This window comes from Nelumbo lutea, chromosome 4 (assembly GCF_056320005.1).
Source record: "Nelumbo lutea isolate HS-2025 chromosome 4, American lotus-T2T, whole genome shotgun sequence".
NCBI lineage: Eukaryota > Viridiplantae > Streptophyta > Magnoliopsida > Proteales > Nelumbonaceae > Nelumbo > Nelumbo lutea.
The window spans coordinates 5,013,055-5,033,353 of record NC_142687.1 but is presented as its reverse complement, the minus strand read 5'-3'; the positions used below and the strand labels follow the sequence as shown (position 1 = coordinate 5,033,353).

General features: G+C 39.8%; 1 protein-coding gene across 1 annotated transcript; it reads right to left on the bottom strand.

The window, feature by feature from the left end:
* Positions 1-3,315: 3,315 nt before the first annotated feature.
* Positions 3,316-4,129, bottom strand: LOC148853516 (chaperone protein dnaJ-like protein). The gene has a single exon (XM_088985816.1). The coding sequence runs from the start codon at positions 4,010-4,012 to the stop codon at positions 3,719-3,721; it is 294 nt and encodes a 97-aa protein (XP_088841942.1). The 5' UTR covers positions 4,013-4,129; the 3' UTR covers positions 3,316-3,718.
* Positions 4,130-20,299: the final 16,170 nt, after the last annotated feature.

Below are 20,299 nucleotides of genomic sequence, written 5' to 3'. Positions count from 1 at the left end.
GATCTCACGTGACATGTGGCGAACCCCTAATATTGTCCTCCTAACAATCGGCATCAAATAGAAGATCCCCTTTCCTAATAGGAATCAAACTTGTTTTGGCTCCTTCCCTTTAGGGCCTCGGGGTCTCCCGTTATAAAAAGGGCAATAAACCATGATTAACACACAATTTTGTAGAGACCCATGTCTACATTTGCTACCCTACATTCTTTGGTCTTTCTTCGTCTTTTGAGGAAACCACCATACTTAGCCTTACCACCCCACTTATGAAAGGTATTACATATTATAATATATAGAATATTATAAAATACACAATATATTATTAATAATATATAATTAGTATAATATAAAATATTCATCTAGATTGGGCTTCCGGCTTGGGCACAAGATCTAGGCTTAATGGTCAAGTCGGGCTTAGGCTTAGCCTTGGTAATTTTCTATTTATAAAGATGAAAAGCCTTGCCCAACCCTACCCATGTATAGGTCTACTCAAAACCGATCAACCATTAGTAAAAATTGGCCAACTCAAGTTGTATCAGTTTGGTCAACCATTTTAAAAGATTTAAACTTAAAACTAAAATTTAAAAATTACAAAAGTATTATTAAAAGTAAATAAATAATTTAAATTTATAACATAATATACGTTAGACTAAGAAATATGAGATTTTTTTTCATATTCTTGTTTTAAAAATTATATTGAAAATATAAAATATTAATATATATCTATGGTCAGGTTAGTTCGATTTTGATCAATTTACAAATGACCAAACTAGAATTGACCTGATCTGGTCAGATTGGGAAACTGCTAAATTGAAGCTGACTAAAAATACTAGAAAATCGACCAACTCAAGTTGAGTTAGGTCGGGTTGGTCGTTTTCATCAGTTTCATCAGTTTGATGACCATTTTAGCTGAAATTAATTATTGTTATTTTTGTATTGCAAAAAAAAACGTAAAAGTAGTATATAAAATATAAATAATTATTAATTATTTAAAAATTAAAATATAAAATAATTGTATACTCTTACGTATTTCTATTACTTAGCTTTCGCTTAACAAAGCCCATACATCGCAAGGGTCCTCGCTAGTAGGATATATTTTAATAAAACAAAAGTTCCACATTCTCATTTACGTACACTTTTAATAATATAAGTATAGATCAATATAAATATATTAAGTTGAAATGTGTATGTAAGAAGACCTGAGAATGAGGGAAATGGAATCAAATAGTTTTTTTGCCTTTTTCATAAAAATTACAAGAATGCCACTCTCTACCAACTTTCTTTTTCTTCTTTCTTTTTTTTCTTTCAAATTACACAAATACCATTCTCTCCTACCAACTCTCTCTCTTACAAATTACAAGAATGCCATCTCTCTCTCTCTCCCCCTCTCTCTCCTGCCATTCCCATCTCTCTCATTATAAATTACAAGAATGCCACTCTCTCTCCAACTGAGGGAGACCTCGACTTGGCATCTTGGTTACTAGGGGACCTGCAATCAAAGGTAGTCGAGTTCGACTCGAGCCAAGCTCGAACTTCTAAGCTCAAGCTCAAGTCTCTAATTTGAATTGAGCTCAAGCTAGACAACACCTCGACCACTGAGAGAGACCTAGGTTCGACAACTCGGTCACTGAAGGAGATCTCCGCTCAGTACCTGGACAACTGAGGGAGACTTCAGCTCGACACCTTGTCAACTAAGGGAGACCTTAACTCAACACCTTACTTGCTAGGGAAACCTCATCTCGACACTTCAAACAACTAAGGGAGACCTCGATTTAACACTTCGACAATTGAGGGATTCCTCAGCTGCTTGAGAGACTTACAATCATAGATAGCTAAGCTCAAACTTTTGAGCTTTTGACTCGAACTATTGAATTTGAACTCAAATCTCTAATTCGAATCGAGCTCGAGCCTGATAGTTTATGAATGAGCTCTTGCAATGAAGGGCCCCCTTCGCTAACAATAAGAACCGATTCAGATCCCACTATTGACCCAAACAAAACCATAAAACTAGATCCAATGTCATCGATTTAATCAGTTTGGTTTCCTTGGACGAGCTATTGAAAGCTACTTCGTGAGGACGACCCAAAAAAAAAACTTGGATCCGTAAATCTAGTGGGTGCCCCTAGAATAAGTTTACACTAGAGGTGGACATTTAATCCGTTGGAAAATGTCGTCAATAAAAAAAAAATGGAAATGGACAGACAAAATGTAGAAAGGGCGTAGTCGTGTAGATAAAGCAATTGAGAAACTAGCAAATAAACTAATAAAGCTTAAAATTGATCCTCCATATTATTTCAAATCATCCAATCCCAGGCATTAATTGTTGTTGTTGTTGTTCTTATTTTGCGCCCAACCGTTCTGCATTATTCTACCAGCACAATGATTTTTCCAATATTTCAAACGGATCATATATATTTATATCCGGTACCAGATTAATTTTGATATTATGTATACCATCCATCATCATCATCAACCTATACTATTAATAAAATTAAACTAAACATTATTAGAAAAATGCAAATTTTAACTAAAAATCGTTCTGAATAAATAACTTAGAATCCATGACTTCTTAACAAACACACAATTCACAACACTCAAATCAGTTGTGCTAATAAATACAACAATAATACATGTTAATTATTTTTTGTATGGGCATGTATATGCATATGGTAACATGGTCGATTCGGATCGTATCGGATTAGGGACAGTTGATTTTCGATCCGATGAATGATCCTATTTGCGTCAGCTGATTAAGTTTGGGTTTGACGTTTGAGTTTTAAACAAATCACAAATGGATGGTTCATGGTTGGATACCCTTTCCATTGTAGGCTGTATCTCGGCCTCTGATCATACATACTTACTTTACTCCCTTCTCCACAAATAGAAATGATATCCAACAAAACATTGCATAAATCAAAGGTGCTTCTCAGATCTAAAACCTAACCCAAAAAAGAAAAAAAGTTTGGTAAGGCTCTTGGACGACCTTGGTTACCAGAACCCTCCTATTTTTTCTTATTCTTACTTTTTTTTTTTTTTCTATCTTGAAATTAAATACCATTTTCCGTTCTATCAATGACTGCAACCGTTTCTGCGCAAATCGTCTCGCTCTTGTTTTTAATTTACAGACAACAGCAGCGATGCGAGCAATAAAAGATTAAAAATGTTCAAACAACACGAACAATATAGAAGAATATAATGACACCTGACGTAACTCAAGAGTTCAATTAATATTAATACTTTCTCTGAAAAGAACAAAGAAATTCCATTCTGCTTTGTTCTCAATCCTGGAGGACTAAAAGCCAATAAAAAAAAATCCAATTTACATCAACATTCCCATTTCTCATTCATTAACTAGAACTAAAAAAATACATTATCATAGAATTATAATCAAATAATTCTATGTCTCCTAGCACTTTTAGGTTTATATTACAGACATTAAAGGAGGATCCAAAAGCAAAAGTCCAACTATTGCGTTTGTTTATCCGTAAAATGGAGGTAATTTTGTTCACACTTGAATATTTCAGCTATTATTTCTCCCCCTTTTATAAATAAAATCACCAAGGAAAACAGAGTTTTGATGGTAAAAGGGGAAAACATATATAGCTCAGATATATCTCAGCCTGAAAATAATTCCGCCCATATTTTACACTGAAACAAACGGAGCGAAAACAGAGAACATAAAAAGCTGAGCTGAGATTCTGATCGGAACCGAGTTAATAAGTTATGAGGGACGATTGGGAGAACGTACAGAGAGTTGAACCGGGATGGGTCGACCAGTACCGGTGCCGCCGCAGCTGCTACATGCCGTGAGACCGGACCCAGCACAAGTCCGGCAGCCAACATCGCCGTCGGACCAGCGTGTGCACATGCAGTTGACTCGTCCAGTGCCGTTGCAACTGGGACACCTTGGCCATGGCCCTGCCATGGGCTTCTGTTCCATCACCGATTTCACCAACACCGCACCTGCTAAGACGCCCAGGCCCGTTGCAAGCTGAGACACCACGATGGGACCCATCTCCGATCTCTGGATTCAACGCAGGAGACTTTCCGGCTACACAGGCAGAACCGCAGAAGGGAAGTATGGAGTGGGATATTTTTCTTTTTACGATGCAGATCGAATTCTCGTGTTTATGTATTCCTCCGTTCCTTGCGAGGTGGAAGCAGGGACATCAAGTGGTTGGCGAATTCTACACGTCGACTCCTTTTTTAGATTTGTATTTTAGCGAAGGTGTTTCTTTCGTTTCTTCTTTCCTTCTACGCCACATGTGTAACTTCTCTTTTTATTTTCTCTATTTTTCTTATTTCATTATAGCGAATTAATCTTTGATGTACAATAGTTTTGCATCTCATTGATTTCTGTCAATTCAGTGGGATCGAATTATAATGATTATCAATTGGATGGCATCGTTGATTTTGTGCTAGATTGGGCCACGCTCCCGATATCGTCATGATACAGCGTTGATTTTTTGTAGTGAAACGCCCGCCGCTACGTCTTTTTTTTTTCTTTAATAAATTAATGCGTCACGCCCTAGTTGTATATGCAGTCAGTAAAATTACACTGCAGTACATCGTTAAAATTTTGAATTCCACTGCAACCTTTTATACCTCATTTCTAAAACATCAATATCCACATGTATATTAACATCAATTTCGGGCATATTATCCATCCCAACTATATTGTGAGGTTAAAAATTATTAGAGTGTGCCGAACAGTCATTCTTCCGTGTGGGTTTGTGACTTCGTGTATGAGAATCGAAAAATTTTTAAATCCAAAATCTCTGAAAACACATGAGCATATCACACAATGACAGAAAAACATGTGGGGATCGAAGAATCCATTACCAATTACCATTCTGAGAGTCGGACGGGTCAATTATTCCTGGGCCTGTATATAACCAATGTTTTAAAAAAAAACCTGAAATATTATAGACCGCATTTTAGATTGGTGGAGCACTTGCAACAATAACTCCCATCGTAGAGTTGTTAGGGTGTTGCCTTCGGTGCTATTATGCGAAGTTTGGGTGAAAAGGTGTAGAAGAATTTATAATGGCAAATCTATTCCCGCAGACAAGGTAATCTAATATATCATAAATCGGCTTATTGAAAATGATAAAATTACTTTATTATCCACTTTTAGGATGGATGACTGATTTTTCATTTCCAGCCAATCTCATCAAGATGTATAAATGGATAATATGGCAAGTTACTTCACGTGGCAAGGTAAAACTAAATAATAATGGTGCTCTTTGAGGAAAATCGGTAGTAGGAAGTGGGGGAGGTTTGATTCATGATGATGATGGCAGGTTTTTTAAAGCTTTCTTAAGTAGTTATGGTATTTATACTTCTCTTCAAGTCAGTGGAGTATTTGATTAAAATGGGTGGGACGTTGGAAGGATTCACTAACTTTGACGCTCTTTCACATATCCCAGATCAGGTAAGAAAGTTAATATTTGAGGATTTTATAGGTTTATCCAATCTAAGTGTTAGATAATCTATTTATTGCTTTTATTGTGGGCTGGGCTGAGAGGGTAAGGTTGAGATATTTGTATTTTGGGTATGGGGCAAGGCGGGTTAAGTCCTCCCTTGTAATTGCTGTATTTATTTTTTATAATGGTTAATAAAATTTTGGAGTAAAAAAACAACATGGAACTGGAATCATTCCGGTTTTCAGGTTGACAATTTGACAAAAAAATAATTAAAATAAAAATGACCATAACCATTGAATGGGTCAATGGTTTGATCACCTGGGTCAATAGGATATTGACCGATTCAACGAATTTTGGCTTGGGACTGGGTTTGAGGTTAAATAAAACCGGTTGCCTGAACGGTTTTCAGGCCGAATGACGATTAAAAAACTATGGACCTAACCCATACCCAATGTCCTGTTCTATGAAGGTGGGCTGAGTACTTGGACTTGGCTACAAAATCCATTATCTATACTATCTTATATAAATTACAATTACCCACATATATATTATTTATACTATCTTAAATTTGAAATTCAAACCATAACAGCTCTATTTCTTTGTCTCATGGGTTAGAGGGTTGCCCAAACTCTTTGATCCCGAGTCTCCACTACAACCGTTACTACCCCCAACCTACCATCCGTTTTTTTGTCTTTTAACAGAATGGAAAAGAAAAAGTGTTAGAAAGCCGGGGAAGCCCACTAAAATAAAATTATACATTTTCCTTTTCACAGAGTGGAAAATAATAATGGTTTTCAGACCTTCAATGATCTGGATGGTCAGACTGTTTCACTTCAAAACCATTCAAACAACTTGTTTACCAAAAAAAGAAAATTCAAGCAATCGGTTGTATTTCACCCTTAACTCATTTTTTTTTTCAAAAACTGCTGATTTAATTAACGATCTTAACATTATTTGAATCATTGATCTGCTCGCCTGTTTTAGACATTTTTTTAAATTTTTTTATAAATTGAAACATATCATCCATTCGAATCAAATGGTCAAACTACTGATCCGAAAACTTGTAGTCCAAGCAGTTCCAATTCTAATTCAGGGTCAGTTTTTAAAACACTGATCACGATAAGAGACACGTGAAAAGCCAAAAGGATAGGCAAAAAACCCAGATTTAATACTCACTTTCTCTACCCGCACCTTATACACAGTATACTGCACCTGCACATCTCACAATAGAAGATGTTTATGTATAACTACAATTCAAGGCCAGTGTAGAGTGTGGATAGAAAAATAGTGGGCATGAAATCCAATTTGGTAGTCACCCCATGCTTGGATGGAAACCGTAGAACGTAGACTATGTATGTGGGATTTTAAATGCCATCCGTTAAGGTCTCTACGGTTTACAATCCTCTTTCGCACATTGTCAATTAAAAAAATAGGAGAGATTTTCCCTGACGATACTTGGCCCAAAATAGAAGACGGGAAAAAAAAAAAAATCAAAACAAGAAACTCCCTGGATGTGTGGATACGGGTTAGGATATTTTCCCCTTGCCTTTCAACGACGTTCCAATCTATAAAGAATCTCCACACCTGGCAACCCGCTTTAGTGGTAACGGTTGTCTTAGATCATCATGAACGAGAAATTGATACAAAAATAATGTTTTTTTGGGATGTTGTAGCCCTTAAATTTGATAATCTGGTGTTGATATTTAATGGGAGGGGATTTCATTCACATTGGACGGTCGTGGAACCAGAATCTTATTTGCCTTTTTGTCACGGGGATAATCTTTGGGGCCCCGTGCGGCATTCGAAATGGGCGAATAAGCCTACGAAACAAAGCAAACACACACAGAAAGGCAACAAGAAGGCACACGAATTAGCAAAAGGCTACTTGTATTGCATTAATCAGTGGTAAGCACAAGCACACAGTACAGTGTCGAGGGGATCTCGTGCTTAACCTTTACACGCTTATGAGCTCACTCGACTACCTACCTCCCCTCAAAGAGTACGTTAAGCTTTTGGGGGAGTGACAATATGAAACATCAAAATGATGGAAAAGTATACTAAGTAATTACAATAACGCCATTGGCGGTCCCCCTTACAAAATACAAGCAAAGCCCACCCATGACACACATATTGACACCATTAAAGCACGTGGTTGGCACTCGGATGGCTCACTGTAGGTGCTTGATGGCGCGACGAAGGAGTCACCTGTGACATTCTCCCCCACTCAATTCGATCTACGTCCTCGGAGATCGGCTTCGGTTGGTCGCTTAGAGTCATTGTTGCGGAAGGAGGGTTCTTCTGCTGCTCCCCGAACCGGTTGTCGTCCAAGGCCGAGGTGTATATTTTGGTGGCATGGTCGGGTTGGCTCATTCTGTTGGGGTTTCCTATGGCTAAGTCCTTTCCTGGCAGCCTCAAGGTATGTTAGTGGCTGGTCCTGTTTGGCTAAGGGGTAGGTTTGGGCCAGGTAAGGATCAAAATGGTGTTTTGGATTATTAAGGTGTGGATTCCTATGCATTTTTCCCCAAGGGTATCTCACAGGGCTACTACAGGAACTTGCCTTAGGGATAATGTGATTGTGGCCCCTAGATGGCTTGGGTGGCACTCGCTCTCCCCGGTGGTCGTGGTAGTAGGTGTGGGAAAGGTTTGACACGGCCTTGAGTCTTCTTCTGTTGGGCCCACCAGTTGCGGGCACTTGCGGCTTCTGCTGCGAAGTCGACTTCTGCTGATGTGGTTGGCGTTGAAGCTAATGTTGCTGCTGGTGTTGACTTGGGCGCTGAAAATGGTGTTGGCGCTGAAAATGGAACTGTCTTGGGGGTGACTTTTTCCTGGTGACGACTTCCCAACCAGTTCCAGTGTCGATGTGAGGTACTTGACAGGGGTTCTTCCTTGTTGACGCAGAGCTGTCTTTGTGAAAAAGTTGTAGTGTAGAAACTCGCTTCCCATGAACCTTAGTAGAAGTCGTAACTGGTACCATGCAAGGGGAGCGCTCGTCCAAGATGCACAAAGAGTTGATGTGAGGTAGGACTGCTGCTTCTGCTTGTCTCATGAAGTCCATTCCCAAGACAACTCGGAAATCATCTAGGGGTACCACTGAAAGATTAATCTTGCTTGTCCACGGCCCAACTTGGAGGTCAACCCCACGATCCATGCCTTCAATCGCCTTTGCCCCGGAGTTCACGGCCTTGATCCACCCTGTCTCTTTCACAGTGTTCAGATTGAGTCGCTTGGCCTCGGCAACTGAAATGAAGTTGTGGGAGGCCCCTGTATCAACAAGGGCTTGGGTCGGCTTCCCGCCGAGGAGGATGTCTACATACTTCAGCCCCCTTTGGGCGTTCTTTGGCCTTCCATGATTGGCCTCTTTCTTCACCATGGCGTTGAAGAGTTGAAGGGCGCCCACTCTAGGCGCCTGCACAGACTTTTCCTCATCGCTTTGCTCGTCATCACTGAGCTTGGCGACAAGGGCATTGATCTTCTTCTTGGTTGGGCAGTTGCGAACCAAGTGATTTCCCCCACAAAGGAAGCAAGAAATTGGGGACCCAGCGGTTCTGGGCTTGTAACGGTGCTGAGGGCCTTGCTCTCCTTGTGGCTTCTTCCCATAGTCTTGTCTTGCTGGCTTGTTGAAGCTGGAGTTTTCGTACGGAGGGCGTGAGGGACCTGCTCCCCCACTCAAATTAGGGGAACGCGGGCTTTCTGACTTAGGGGCTTCTTCATCTGATAAGCTAGTCTCATTGAGTTGCTCCGCCACTGCCTTTGCCATGGCGAGGTCCTGTACGTTGCGGCGTTGGAGTTCTAATTCGGCCCATGGCTTCAGTCCGTTCAGGAAGTTGAACAGTAGATCCTTGTCGGACATGTCCGTGATCTCTAAGGTAAGGGCTGAAAACTCTTTAACATAATCGTGGAGTGAGTCCTGATGCTTGAGTGATTTCAACTTCTTCCGCGCCAGGTACTCCACGTTCTCTGGGTAGAATTGCCGCTTTAGTTCTCGCTTGAAATGAGCCCATGACTCAATGGTGCACGTACCCCGTTCAATGTCTTGGCATCGCCTGCGCCACCATAGCATAGCAATGCCAGTCAAATACATAATCACCGTACGAATTTGCGTTAGGTCATCATCAATGCCAACAGCATGGAAATATTGTTCAATTTTCCACAAGAAGTTGTCAAGTTCTCTAGCATCTCGGGAGCCAGCATAAGGTGTGGGCTCCCGAATCTTCGCACGAGCAGGGGCCAGTGTTGTGGAGGGGCTTGGAGTGCTGGCCACTAGTCTCTTGAGGAGCGTCATGTCTCCTCTTAGATCATCCAATTGAGTCTGGAGGTCGGAGGGAGAGGCCATGGCTACTTTCATGACCACCCATTCAGCTCTCATCTCATCCACCCAGTCTTGGATGTCGGATCGAGATGAGCTCCCTTCTTGTCGGGATTTTGTTCCAAGGACTTCTTTGAAGGTTCTATTCAGGACGTCTTGGACCTCGTTCATAATGCCATTTAAACGGGCTTCTAGCTCTACCACGGAGCTCTCAATTGTTTCCACATTCAAGTGGATTTCTTCTACTCGGTCACGCATCTCCCCAACAGTCACTTCACAGCGAAGGATGCGTGTGTCGAAGGCAGCAAGCGTGTCAGCTGACTTGTCAGGCTTGCTTGTCTTGGATGTGCGACCCCTTGGGGCCTTCTCTATAGTGGCTTCATCGCCTAGAGACTCATCAGTCTCCCTCGCATGGGCAAGGCCATGCCCAATCTCGTCGGTGAGTTCCTTGTTGTGCTTCATTGCGCCACCACTAGTGTTGCTATGCAAGGGTCACGAGCGTTGAGGAGCAACCTGCTCTGATACCAACTGTCACGGGGATAATCTTTGGGGCCCCGTGCAGCACTCGAAATGGGCGAATAAGCCTACGAAACAAAGCAAACACACACAGAAAGGCAACAAGAAGGCACACGAATTAGCAAAAGGTTACTTGTATTGCATTAATCAGTGGTAAGCACAAGCACACAGTACAGTGTCGAGGGGATCTCGTGCTTAACCTTTATACGCTTATGAGCTCACTCGACTACCTACCTCCCTTCAAAGAGTATGTTAAGCTTTTGGGGGAGTGACAATATGAAACATCAAAATGATGGAAAATCATACTAAGTAATTACAATAACGCCATTGGCGGTCCCCCTTACAAAATACAAGCAAAGCCCACCCATGACACACATGTTGACACCATGAAAGCACGTGGTTGGCACTCGGATGGCTCACTATAGGTGCTTGATGACACGACGAAGGAGTCACCTGTGACATTTTGGCAACTCACTTGGGTGTGATGCTGCTATTTGAATGCAACAAATTATCAAATAAAATTAGTGTTTTTAATTCGTTGTTGATTCGGTTGTTGGAAAATAGGGTCACTCAGGGAGGTGAAGTTCTGAAGCATGTATGAAGATAGTCTTTAGAATGTTATTTGCTCTTATTCATTTTTATTGAATTTGTTGTTAGGTTATAGATAAATCCGTTTCTAGGGTATAACAGAGCCTTGGGCAAAAATCTGCAATCAACAAACTTGAAGATTCTTCAAAAAACCATCTGTGAAACTGTAACAAACCGGATTGAAAGAGAGAGAGAGAGAGAAAGATAATGTGATTTTCAAAAATGTTGTGTGTGTGCAAAATGCTTGATTTGTGCTCCTTAAATACTGAAGGGCCATGAAGAAGAGGAAGGTGCTGATTCAGAGAAATGCACCTTAAACAGTTACAATTTCAAACATTGTGACTGTTTAAAAGGTAGTTAACAATTAATGACTATTAACTTTGAATTATGCCTCTTAATCACACCGATTGAATCGTGGCCGTTGATCACATCAACGGTTAACATTGTACCAAGAAACCAAAGCCACCCTTTGCGAGCCACATGAGTGTGTGCAAAGTGTGAGCAAAGTGCGCCTCTAAAGCCAGGGTGTCAACGGTATACGAAAATCTTATTTTGAATTCGATATTCGACATAATCAAATCGAATTTGGATAATTCGAATGTTTCATCGATCAAATTCGGATATCCTATTTATACCGAATAATTAATCGGATTTGAATTCGGATGTGACTTGATTCAATTTGATAAATATCCGAATTTGACTGATTATTTAATTTTTATATATAGTATATATAAAATATTTTATAATATATATAATAATTAATTTATATATTTATATACTTTATATCAATAAAATATTTATTTTATATATTTATTGATTATCTAAAATAATTAGATATTCGAATATTTAATCGAATTCAAATTCATATATTAATTTTCAATATCAGTATATCCGATTTTCTAATCATATTCAAAATCGAATATTGCCTGATTCGATTCAAATTCGATTCGTTTACACCCTATCTAACATGCCTCATTGCGCATGTTAAAAAACCCAAAACAAAACTTGTAATTTTTCAATGTGGGACAACTTCAAAACTGGTTTTAATAAGAGAAAAGTTATTTTCCAAAACAAGTGTGTAGGTGCAATTTCTCATGTAGTTGGCAAATCAAACCCATTGGATTCAATCCTTAATAAGATTAAAATCTAACATCGATTAGTTGAATTGTTCGAACCATTACTCGGTCAAGATTCTAGGTCTAGTTTGAGTAAAACCTGGAGAAATACTAATATTTTTTTGTAGCTTTTCGATATCTATGCATCCCAAGAGCTATAGGTTCCTTGTCCTATTATTTTTTACGAATAAAAAGCCTATTTTTAGCTTCAAATCATAATTTTTAATATTTTATAATTAAAAAAATAAAGATTAACTATAAAATATAAATTAAATATAAAATAATACATATATCATATCTAAAATATAATTATAGATTCTTTATTAATATATATATACACGTTCTTAATCGTTTGGCCTACGATCTAAAGATAAAATCAATTCGGTCTCTAAATCGGCTTTTACAACACAGAGTAAAATAATACCGGAAATCACAGAGTTAAAATGGCAGTAGTCAAAATTTTGAACAAATAAAGTTGTGATCAGTCAAAAATTTGCAACCACTTCGGTTCTTGCACGATGACGTTCTAGTATTTGATTTGATTGCGAATTCCAACTAATTAACCGACCATTCCATTAATTAGAGCGGCAATTAAGATGAGTTGATGATGCATTGTCAACTTCTTCTATCAAAAGAAAAGTCAACATTTAACTTGAGTCTATGGGCATCCAAATGCCTTTGACTTTGTCTTAAAGATGACCTCGGTGATACAAAAGATTGATTGAAAGCTCCTCGGATATATATATATATATTTTTTGCCAAAAATGAATTTTGTATACCTTCCAAGTTCCAACTTCTTTCGAGAAGGTATTCAAATAATGGCCAAAGGCTTACAAATTACTCATATTTGGATAGAGGGTGATGCTCAAAATATATTCTAATTGCAGGGATCTTCTATAAGCTTTGTATAGGAAATTAAGGATGAAATGACAATCAACTTCAATATGTTTGGTCCGTTCATTGAATATAGGGTTCGCAGTAATGTGCAGAGCAGCTTGATTGTCACAAAACAACCGTATAGTTTGAAGATGAGATATACCCAAAGACGACAACAAACCTTTCAGCCACTTCAACTCACAACTGTTAGTAGTCATTGACCGGTATTCAACCTCAGCAGAGGACCGGGAGACAGTATGTTGTTTTTTAGTCTTCCAGGAGATGGGGGAATGTCCTAACATGACAAAGTACCCAGTAAAAGAGCGACGAGTAAGAGGGCAGCTCGCTTAGTTGGAATCACAATAGGCATATAATTGCAGATCACTATCAAAACGCAAAAATATTCATTGACCAGGACGTCCTTTCAGATAACGAACCACACATAATGCCACATCCCAATGATCAACACAAGGACACTGCATAAATTGAGCCAGGACATGGATACAATAACTGAGCTCCGGCCGTGTAATGGTTAAATAAATCAAACGACCCACAAGACGTTGATATCGTTCAGGGTCATCCAGGAGTGCTCCGTCAACAAGGGCAAATTTATGATTCTGAATAATAGGAAAGGGAGCAGGTTTTGACCCCAATAAGTCAGTTTTCTGTAATAATATCAAGTGCATATTTTCTTTGGCAAAGAAATATCCCTGATGATCTGCGAGCCACTTCGATGCCCAAAAAATATTTAAGAACACTCAAGTCCTTCATGTGAAAATGCCAGTTCATATACTGTTTAAAATTGTGTACGAACTTCGGGTTATTCCCACCAATGATTAAGTCATCAACATAAACGAGGACGTGCAAGACAAGCCCATTCTTGCGATATGTAAATAAGGAATAATCGGAATAGGACTATTCAAACCCAAAAGTTTTCAAGGCAGCCCCTAACTTAGAGAACCAGTTTCGGGGGCTTGCTGCAGACCATACAAAGATTCTCGGAGTTTGCATACCTTTCTAGTTTCAGAGCCAAAAAACTTGGAGGAGGTTTCATATACACCTCCTCATGGAGATCACCGTGCAGAAAAGCATTGTGGACATACATCTGATTCAATTCCAAATGTTGGGACGCAACAACTGATAAGAAGGTTTGAACTATGACCATTTTAGCCACAGGGGCAAAGGTCTCGTTGTAATCAAGACCTTCAACTTGAGTGTTGCTCAGGATTGTCAATCGTGCTTTAGATCTTTCAATGGATCCATCAGAGCTGTACTTGATTTTGTAGACCCATTTACGCCTGATTGCCTTTTTTCCAGGTGGGAGGTTTCCAAAGCCTGTATCTCTTGGCGCATAGCCTCGCGCCACTGAGCATCAATCATCGCATCAAAGAAACGAGTAGGCTCTTGGCCTGTAGTAACAGCTGCTAAGAAATGTTTGTGTTTCATAGAAAAATTATCATACGTCACATAATGAGTTATGGGATAAGGAGTACCTGAGGACTGAGATGATGCGGGAGAAACAGTGGAGATGTCTAAACAATGAGCAGAGTGTGTGACAAAGTCTTGTAAATAGCTGGGGACCACTTTTCTCGATGTCCGCAGCTTAATAATTCCGTGGTGGGTTGAGGAATACCTGAAGTTTCATTATTTCTGCAATCTGTATGGCTCACTGTCTCATCAAGAGGGTATGCCTCCTCATCATTACCCATGTTCTGATGTCCCTTTTCATCGATCGTGTCGCTCCCCCTGAGTTCTATATGAGGTGATTCAGATACCATGTCAAGAAGAGTGGCCCAAGGCAACACAATATTTTCTTTGGCTACGGGAGGACAGATTACTGAGGGTTGATGGTCCGAAGTGGCAAAGGGAAACTCGCCTCACTAAACACGTCTCGTGAGACGAAGTAAACACCAGACTCAAGATCGTATAATTTCCATCCCCTTTTCCCAAAAGGATACCCAACAAAGACACATATTCTACTCCTAGCGACAAATTTGTCACGATCTCGAGTATGCGAAAAACACAAGCAACCAAAAACTCTGAGATGTTTATAAAAAGGACATTGTCCAAACAACATCTTGTAAGGTGTTTTACCCCCAGAAAGGGTCGAAGGTGTCCGGTTAATCAAGTACCTTGTGGTCAAAACACATTCACCCCAAAAATTGATCGGAATATGTGCTTGAAACTTGAGTGCTCTGGCTACATTCAAGATATGACGATGCTTTCTCTCCACACAATCATTTTGTTGTGGTGTTCCAACACAGGAAGTCTGAAATAAAATCCCTTGCTCGTCAAAATATGATTTCAATGATTTAAACTCTATTCCATTATCAATTCTCACCACCTTAACATTCTTATTAAATTGTCGTTCAATCATTGCACATAAATTTTTGAGTGTTCGACCAACTTCACTTTTTTCAGTCGGCAAATAAATCCAAACTGCTTGAGAATAGTCATCAACAATTATCAAAAAATATATAGCACCGCAAGATGCAGGTACTCTATAAGCACCCCCATAAGTCACAAAGAATCATTGCAAAACAATCGGTCACTTTATTGTCGTTTTGAATAAAAATATCTCTATTTTGCTTTGCCTTCAAACAAATATCATAGGTTTTGTTCTTACTATTACTGATATTAAGAAGCAAACTAACCGTTTGATAAGAAGGGTGTCCCAATCTCCGATGCCATAAATCACATGATCCAATTCCATCTGTCTTGTAAGCACGGATTGACACCACACCCTTGAAGCACAGACCCCATCAAGCTATTCATCCGCACCAATCAGAGTCCTCGAGATGCGATCCTGTATCACACACAACTTATTAGTAAACATCACAATACAATCTGTGTCACGAAGTAACCGACCTACTGACAATAAATTACAATTGAGTTTTGAGACATATAATACGTGCAACAATTTAAATTTATTTCCAAGTTCAATAGTGCCTTCTTTCACGACCTCGGTGTGCGCACCATTGGGTAAGCGATCAGGACAAGGTGCAACATCATAGGTGTCGAGAGCACATTTAAGTTCCCTCTCATGTGATGTGACGCCCCAGAGTCAACAATCCATTCAGTGGAATAATTTTTATCAGAGAGTTTTTCATTAGTCCTGGTTTTGTAAGCGTTAAGCATGCTTACAAGAGTCTGCCATTGCTCGTCATTAAGCCCGTTTAGTCCAGTCTTGTCTTTGTTAGTCACAGCTGTATTAGCAGCCTCCTCACGCCCCGTTGATGACTGAGCAATATGAGCCTTTTCCGTAGTTTGGCCATATCCCCCTGAGGGTCCAATAGACTTACTCGAGCTCTCACTATTCCTGTCATTGTTGGCAGCCATGGTGATCGATAGAGTCCGTTCAATGTTTTGGTCGAAAGAAAACAGCTGTCGCCATTACCTACTGTAAGTGCGGGAGGGGTCTGATCAAGATTAACGGCTGTCCGGTCGAGTTGGTGGAGCCGGAGATCCTCCGTTATAACGCTTTCGAGCCTATTCTTTTACTCGGTAGGCATCGGTTCTCCGACGTCGATATGCGAATCCGAGTAAGAGATGGTAGGCACACCTCCCAGATATATGCAATTTGACAGAGCATCACTAAGGCATTGGTTGCATACTACCAGAAGTACGTAGATGAACAGTCGAAGAAGGAGATAAAAAACATTCTGGGGAGGTACAACCGAACACTGCTTGTTGCGGTTCCTCTATGTCACGACTACAGCGATGACACCCGGCGATTGACAACTCCTCTTCTCTCTAGTTGACAGGCAAAGTCTAGGAAGTCGCTGAGTTTCTGATGATGGTGGGGCTTAACTCAAACAAAAACCCCTTGCCTTTCTTTTCCCTACACGCGATTCACAGGATAACAACTGCTCTGTCTCTGTCTAATAGATTTGGACTCAAATCATCAACGTCGAGTCATCGACTACTCTCGCTTGAACAGAAGAGTCTGGATCAGTGATCACTCCGAAGTTCTACTACAACTATAAACATCTCTCACAAGCCGGTGAATGTCATAATGGATCTCGGGTGGTCGTTCGTGGGGATTTCCTCACTTGATCACCAAATCGCTGATTCCGATGGCATGCTGGATGAGTTCGAGGAGAAGATCCTCTCTTGGGTAGAACTCATGGCCAGTCTCAAGTACCAAAGAGACGAGTTGCTAAAACAACGGAACGACCTGCGGATTCAGTTGCAGAGAGAGCGAGAGTTGCGAGATGGATTGTAGAAAGAGCGTGATGAGTTGAAGAATGAGCGCAATGGGTTGTAGAGAGAGTGTGATCAACTGTTATTTGAGCGTGAAGGGCATTAACTAGGGCAGATGAGATACGGACAAGGTGCCAAGAGGCGGTCGGGAGTTCAACTCACAGGTGCCCCAGTTCTTCTCCGGTATTACTTCTACGGAAATTGAGAGAGCAACCCTCAACTTGGACCCATCGAAAAAGATCAGTGAACGGGGAAACGGGAGGAGCGTCTTCAGAGGCCAACTTCGAAATACCTAGGTTGCTATGCTTGGCTCTGATACCATGAAGAATTCGGAAGACACATGTGTGTCTTTTCCATTGATACTTTATAATATTTATATACAAAGGATGAAATTCGTTGTTCCCCAAAACTTTTTAAAAATAAAGGTATTCCTAATCCAAAAAGAAAAACAAAACAAAAAGACTTCTTATGGGACTCGCGAATCTATCCGAGACTCTACTTTCTATCTGGGACTCTCGCAAGTCTATCTTTGTCCAATAAATGATCTTCTTCCATTTCCATTCTTAGCTGCTATTCTTGCATTTGCTAATTAAGTCAATCATAAATATCGTATCCCTACGGGATTTTCATTCCTTATCGTATGGTGGTGGGATGTGCTCGTGAGATCATTGTGAGAGGCCCTGTATGAGGAGCAGATCCCAATTCCACCGACTTGTGCTCAAAAACCTCCCACACTGTTAGAAGTGGCCATGTTTCCTCTCACAGGCATGCACCCTCAGCCTCGTGCGTAGCTAACAGGACGAGCTTGTCACGTTAACTCCCATTTTATCGAAAAATGAGTTTTCCTCTTCACGCGCAACTATTCCACCTTCGAATACAACATGCTTGCTATAGATGTTGGAGATGTTTTCCAATCGGGTGTAGTCATGGACACATGAAGCTGACCAGAAATATTGCTACCCAGGATCGTGGGTAGAGTGTTGGTCAGGTGAGATGTAAATATCTGATACGCTTTTAGGACAAATATCACAAATTTCTCCACTCATTTCTCCTTAGCCAATAGAAGCTAAAAATGCGACTTACGCCGCTAATGGAATTGCCTTCTCTCACAGCTCCTTCAACGCTTCCTGGTTCCAAAGACAACAAATATTTTCTGTCCTCGAGGTGAATTATTTGGTCTCTTTCACAACAATAGTGCGTACAATCGAACTGCAAATCAAGTTGTGGCCATGGAGTTTGATATTTTTCGTCCATGACCTACCTTATCTTTACGTAGGTATAAACACGTGCTGTTTGGTCGAAGTATTTTCATGGATCTCACAAAATATCATAAAAGCTAGAATACTGTTTGATAATGCGATAAAAAATGTAAGTTATATATATATGAATGTCTTATGTGTGGGATTCACATATCATTGGTGGATATATATGCGAGTCCCACGTACATTTTATAAGGTGGGTTCACCATGCCATTAGTGGACATGTATGTGGGATCCACATACATTTTACAAGGTGGGCCCGACATGCTATTAGTGGACATGCATATAAGGTCCATGTGGGACATGTATGTGAGGCCTACATATATTTTACAAAGTGGGCCCGACATGCTATTAGTGAACATACACGTGAGTTCATGTGTAAACATGTATGTGGGGCCTACATACATTTTTTAAGGTGAATCCCACATACAATTGGTAGGCATGTATATAAGGTCCAAGTGTAGACATATATGTGGGGCCTACGTATAATTTGCAAGATAGACCCCACATACCATTAGTGGACATGCATGTAGGGTCCATGTATAAACATATGTGGGGTTTACATACATTTTCCAAAGTGGGTTTCATATAATATATAATATGGGCCCACATATATTTTCCAAGGTAGGCCCTACATACCATTGATAGGTTTCGGTTATACATTCAAATAGTTTTGATAGAAAAATAACTCATTTTCTCATAAGTGTGTGCATCGTACCACATATTTGAATAAGACAGGTAAAAGGTTCATTTGAAGTTTCTTAAAAAAGTTCAAATTTGAATTTCTAACGTCTTTTATAGGCTAAAACTTTTCTCAAATAGATCTATCTATTGCCAAATGGAAAAATCCCAAATTTCAGATTTTCGATTTTTTAAACAACTCGAATCCCGAATCCCGCATCCCGCGTGAAAAGACTTGTCAAACGTGACCGAAATCACTTGTGGATACTGTTTGATGGCCTATTCATTTTCAATATAGGGAGGTAAAAGGTGAAGCTTGGATCAATTTTCATTTGATTTATCTCTTATCCTTGTAAATCATCTCGCAGTTCGGATTTCCTATTAACCTCGTCTTCCTCTCCTCTCTACTACCCGACTCAAATCAGGCCACCTATCCTATCTGTCCAACCTCCCAATAAATGTCTAACAAGCATTAACACTCCTTTACTTGAATTATTTTTTAGTTCTCTAATTATTACAATTGCGCACAAACTTTAATGCACGCTAATTATTACAATAAACAAATTGCCGGTTCCAATCTCTTACCCCTGTCAAGATTAACTCGGCCAGAAACCCCACTTAAACGCAACTTTATTTGTAGAGGACGGCAGTGCCGAAAACAGGGTGAAGTGTCGAATCAGAATGATAAAACAGACCGTTTCGTCAAGGTTTACTGAAAGACAGGGAGAAGAGGAAAAAGACTCTCTCTACTGCCTATGTACATATTATACTCACTTAAAATTACTAGTCGCCTCCCTACAATAAGCCCACAAACATAGTGGAGAGAGAGAGAGGAAGCAAGTTTTGGTAACAAAGACGAAACCCAGTTTCCTTCCGATTCGATTCGAGGTTCGTTTTTTGGGAGAATTAAGATCTGGGTAAAAGGGCGTCGTTCTAATCAGCATAAAGAGAAATGGAAAACCCAGAGCTGTTTTTATAGGCCAAGGCTGCTCCAAATGATTCTGACAAAATTTAATGAAAGGATTTAAAATCTCTCCCTTTCTTCTGGTACTCTCTGTAATTTTTGTATATATATATATATATATATATTTGAGTTGTAACAGTGGCAACGAGAGATCTTTAACTAGTCACTCACTCTCTTCTTCATGTCTCTTGTCTCTAACTACAAAAAATCCTTTTAAAAAGCAACGCTCAGATCCAAATCTCACTCAAATTTTAATTTTCCAATTAATTGCCGTGGATTTAAAATAAAAATTAAAAAACCACTATTGCATATTTGCATTATATGTTCCTCTTAAAATGAATTTTAATTGAGTCGAGGATCCATCAACC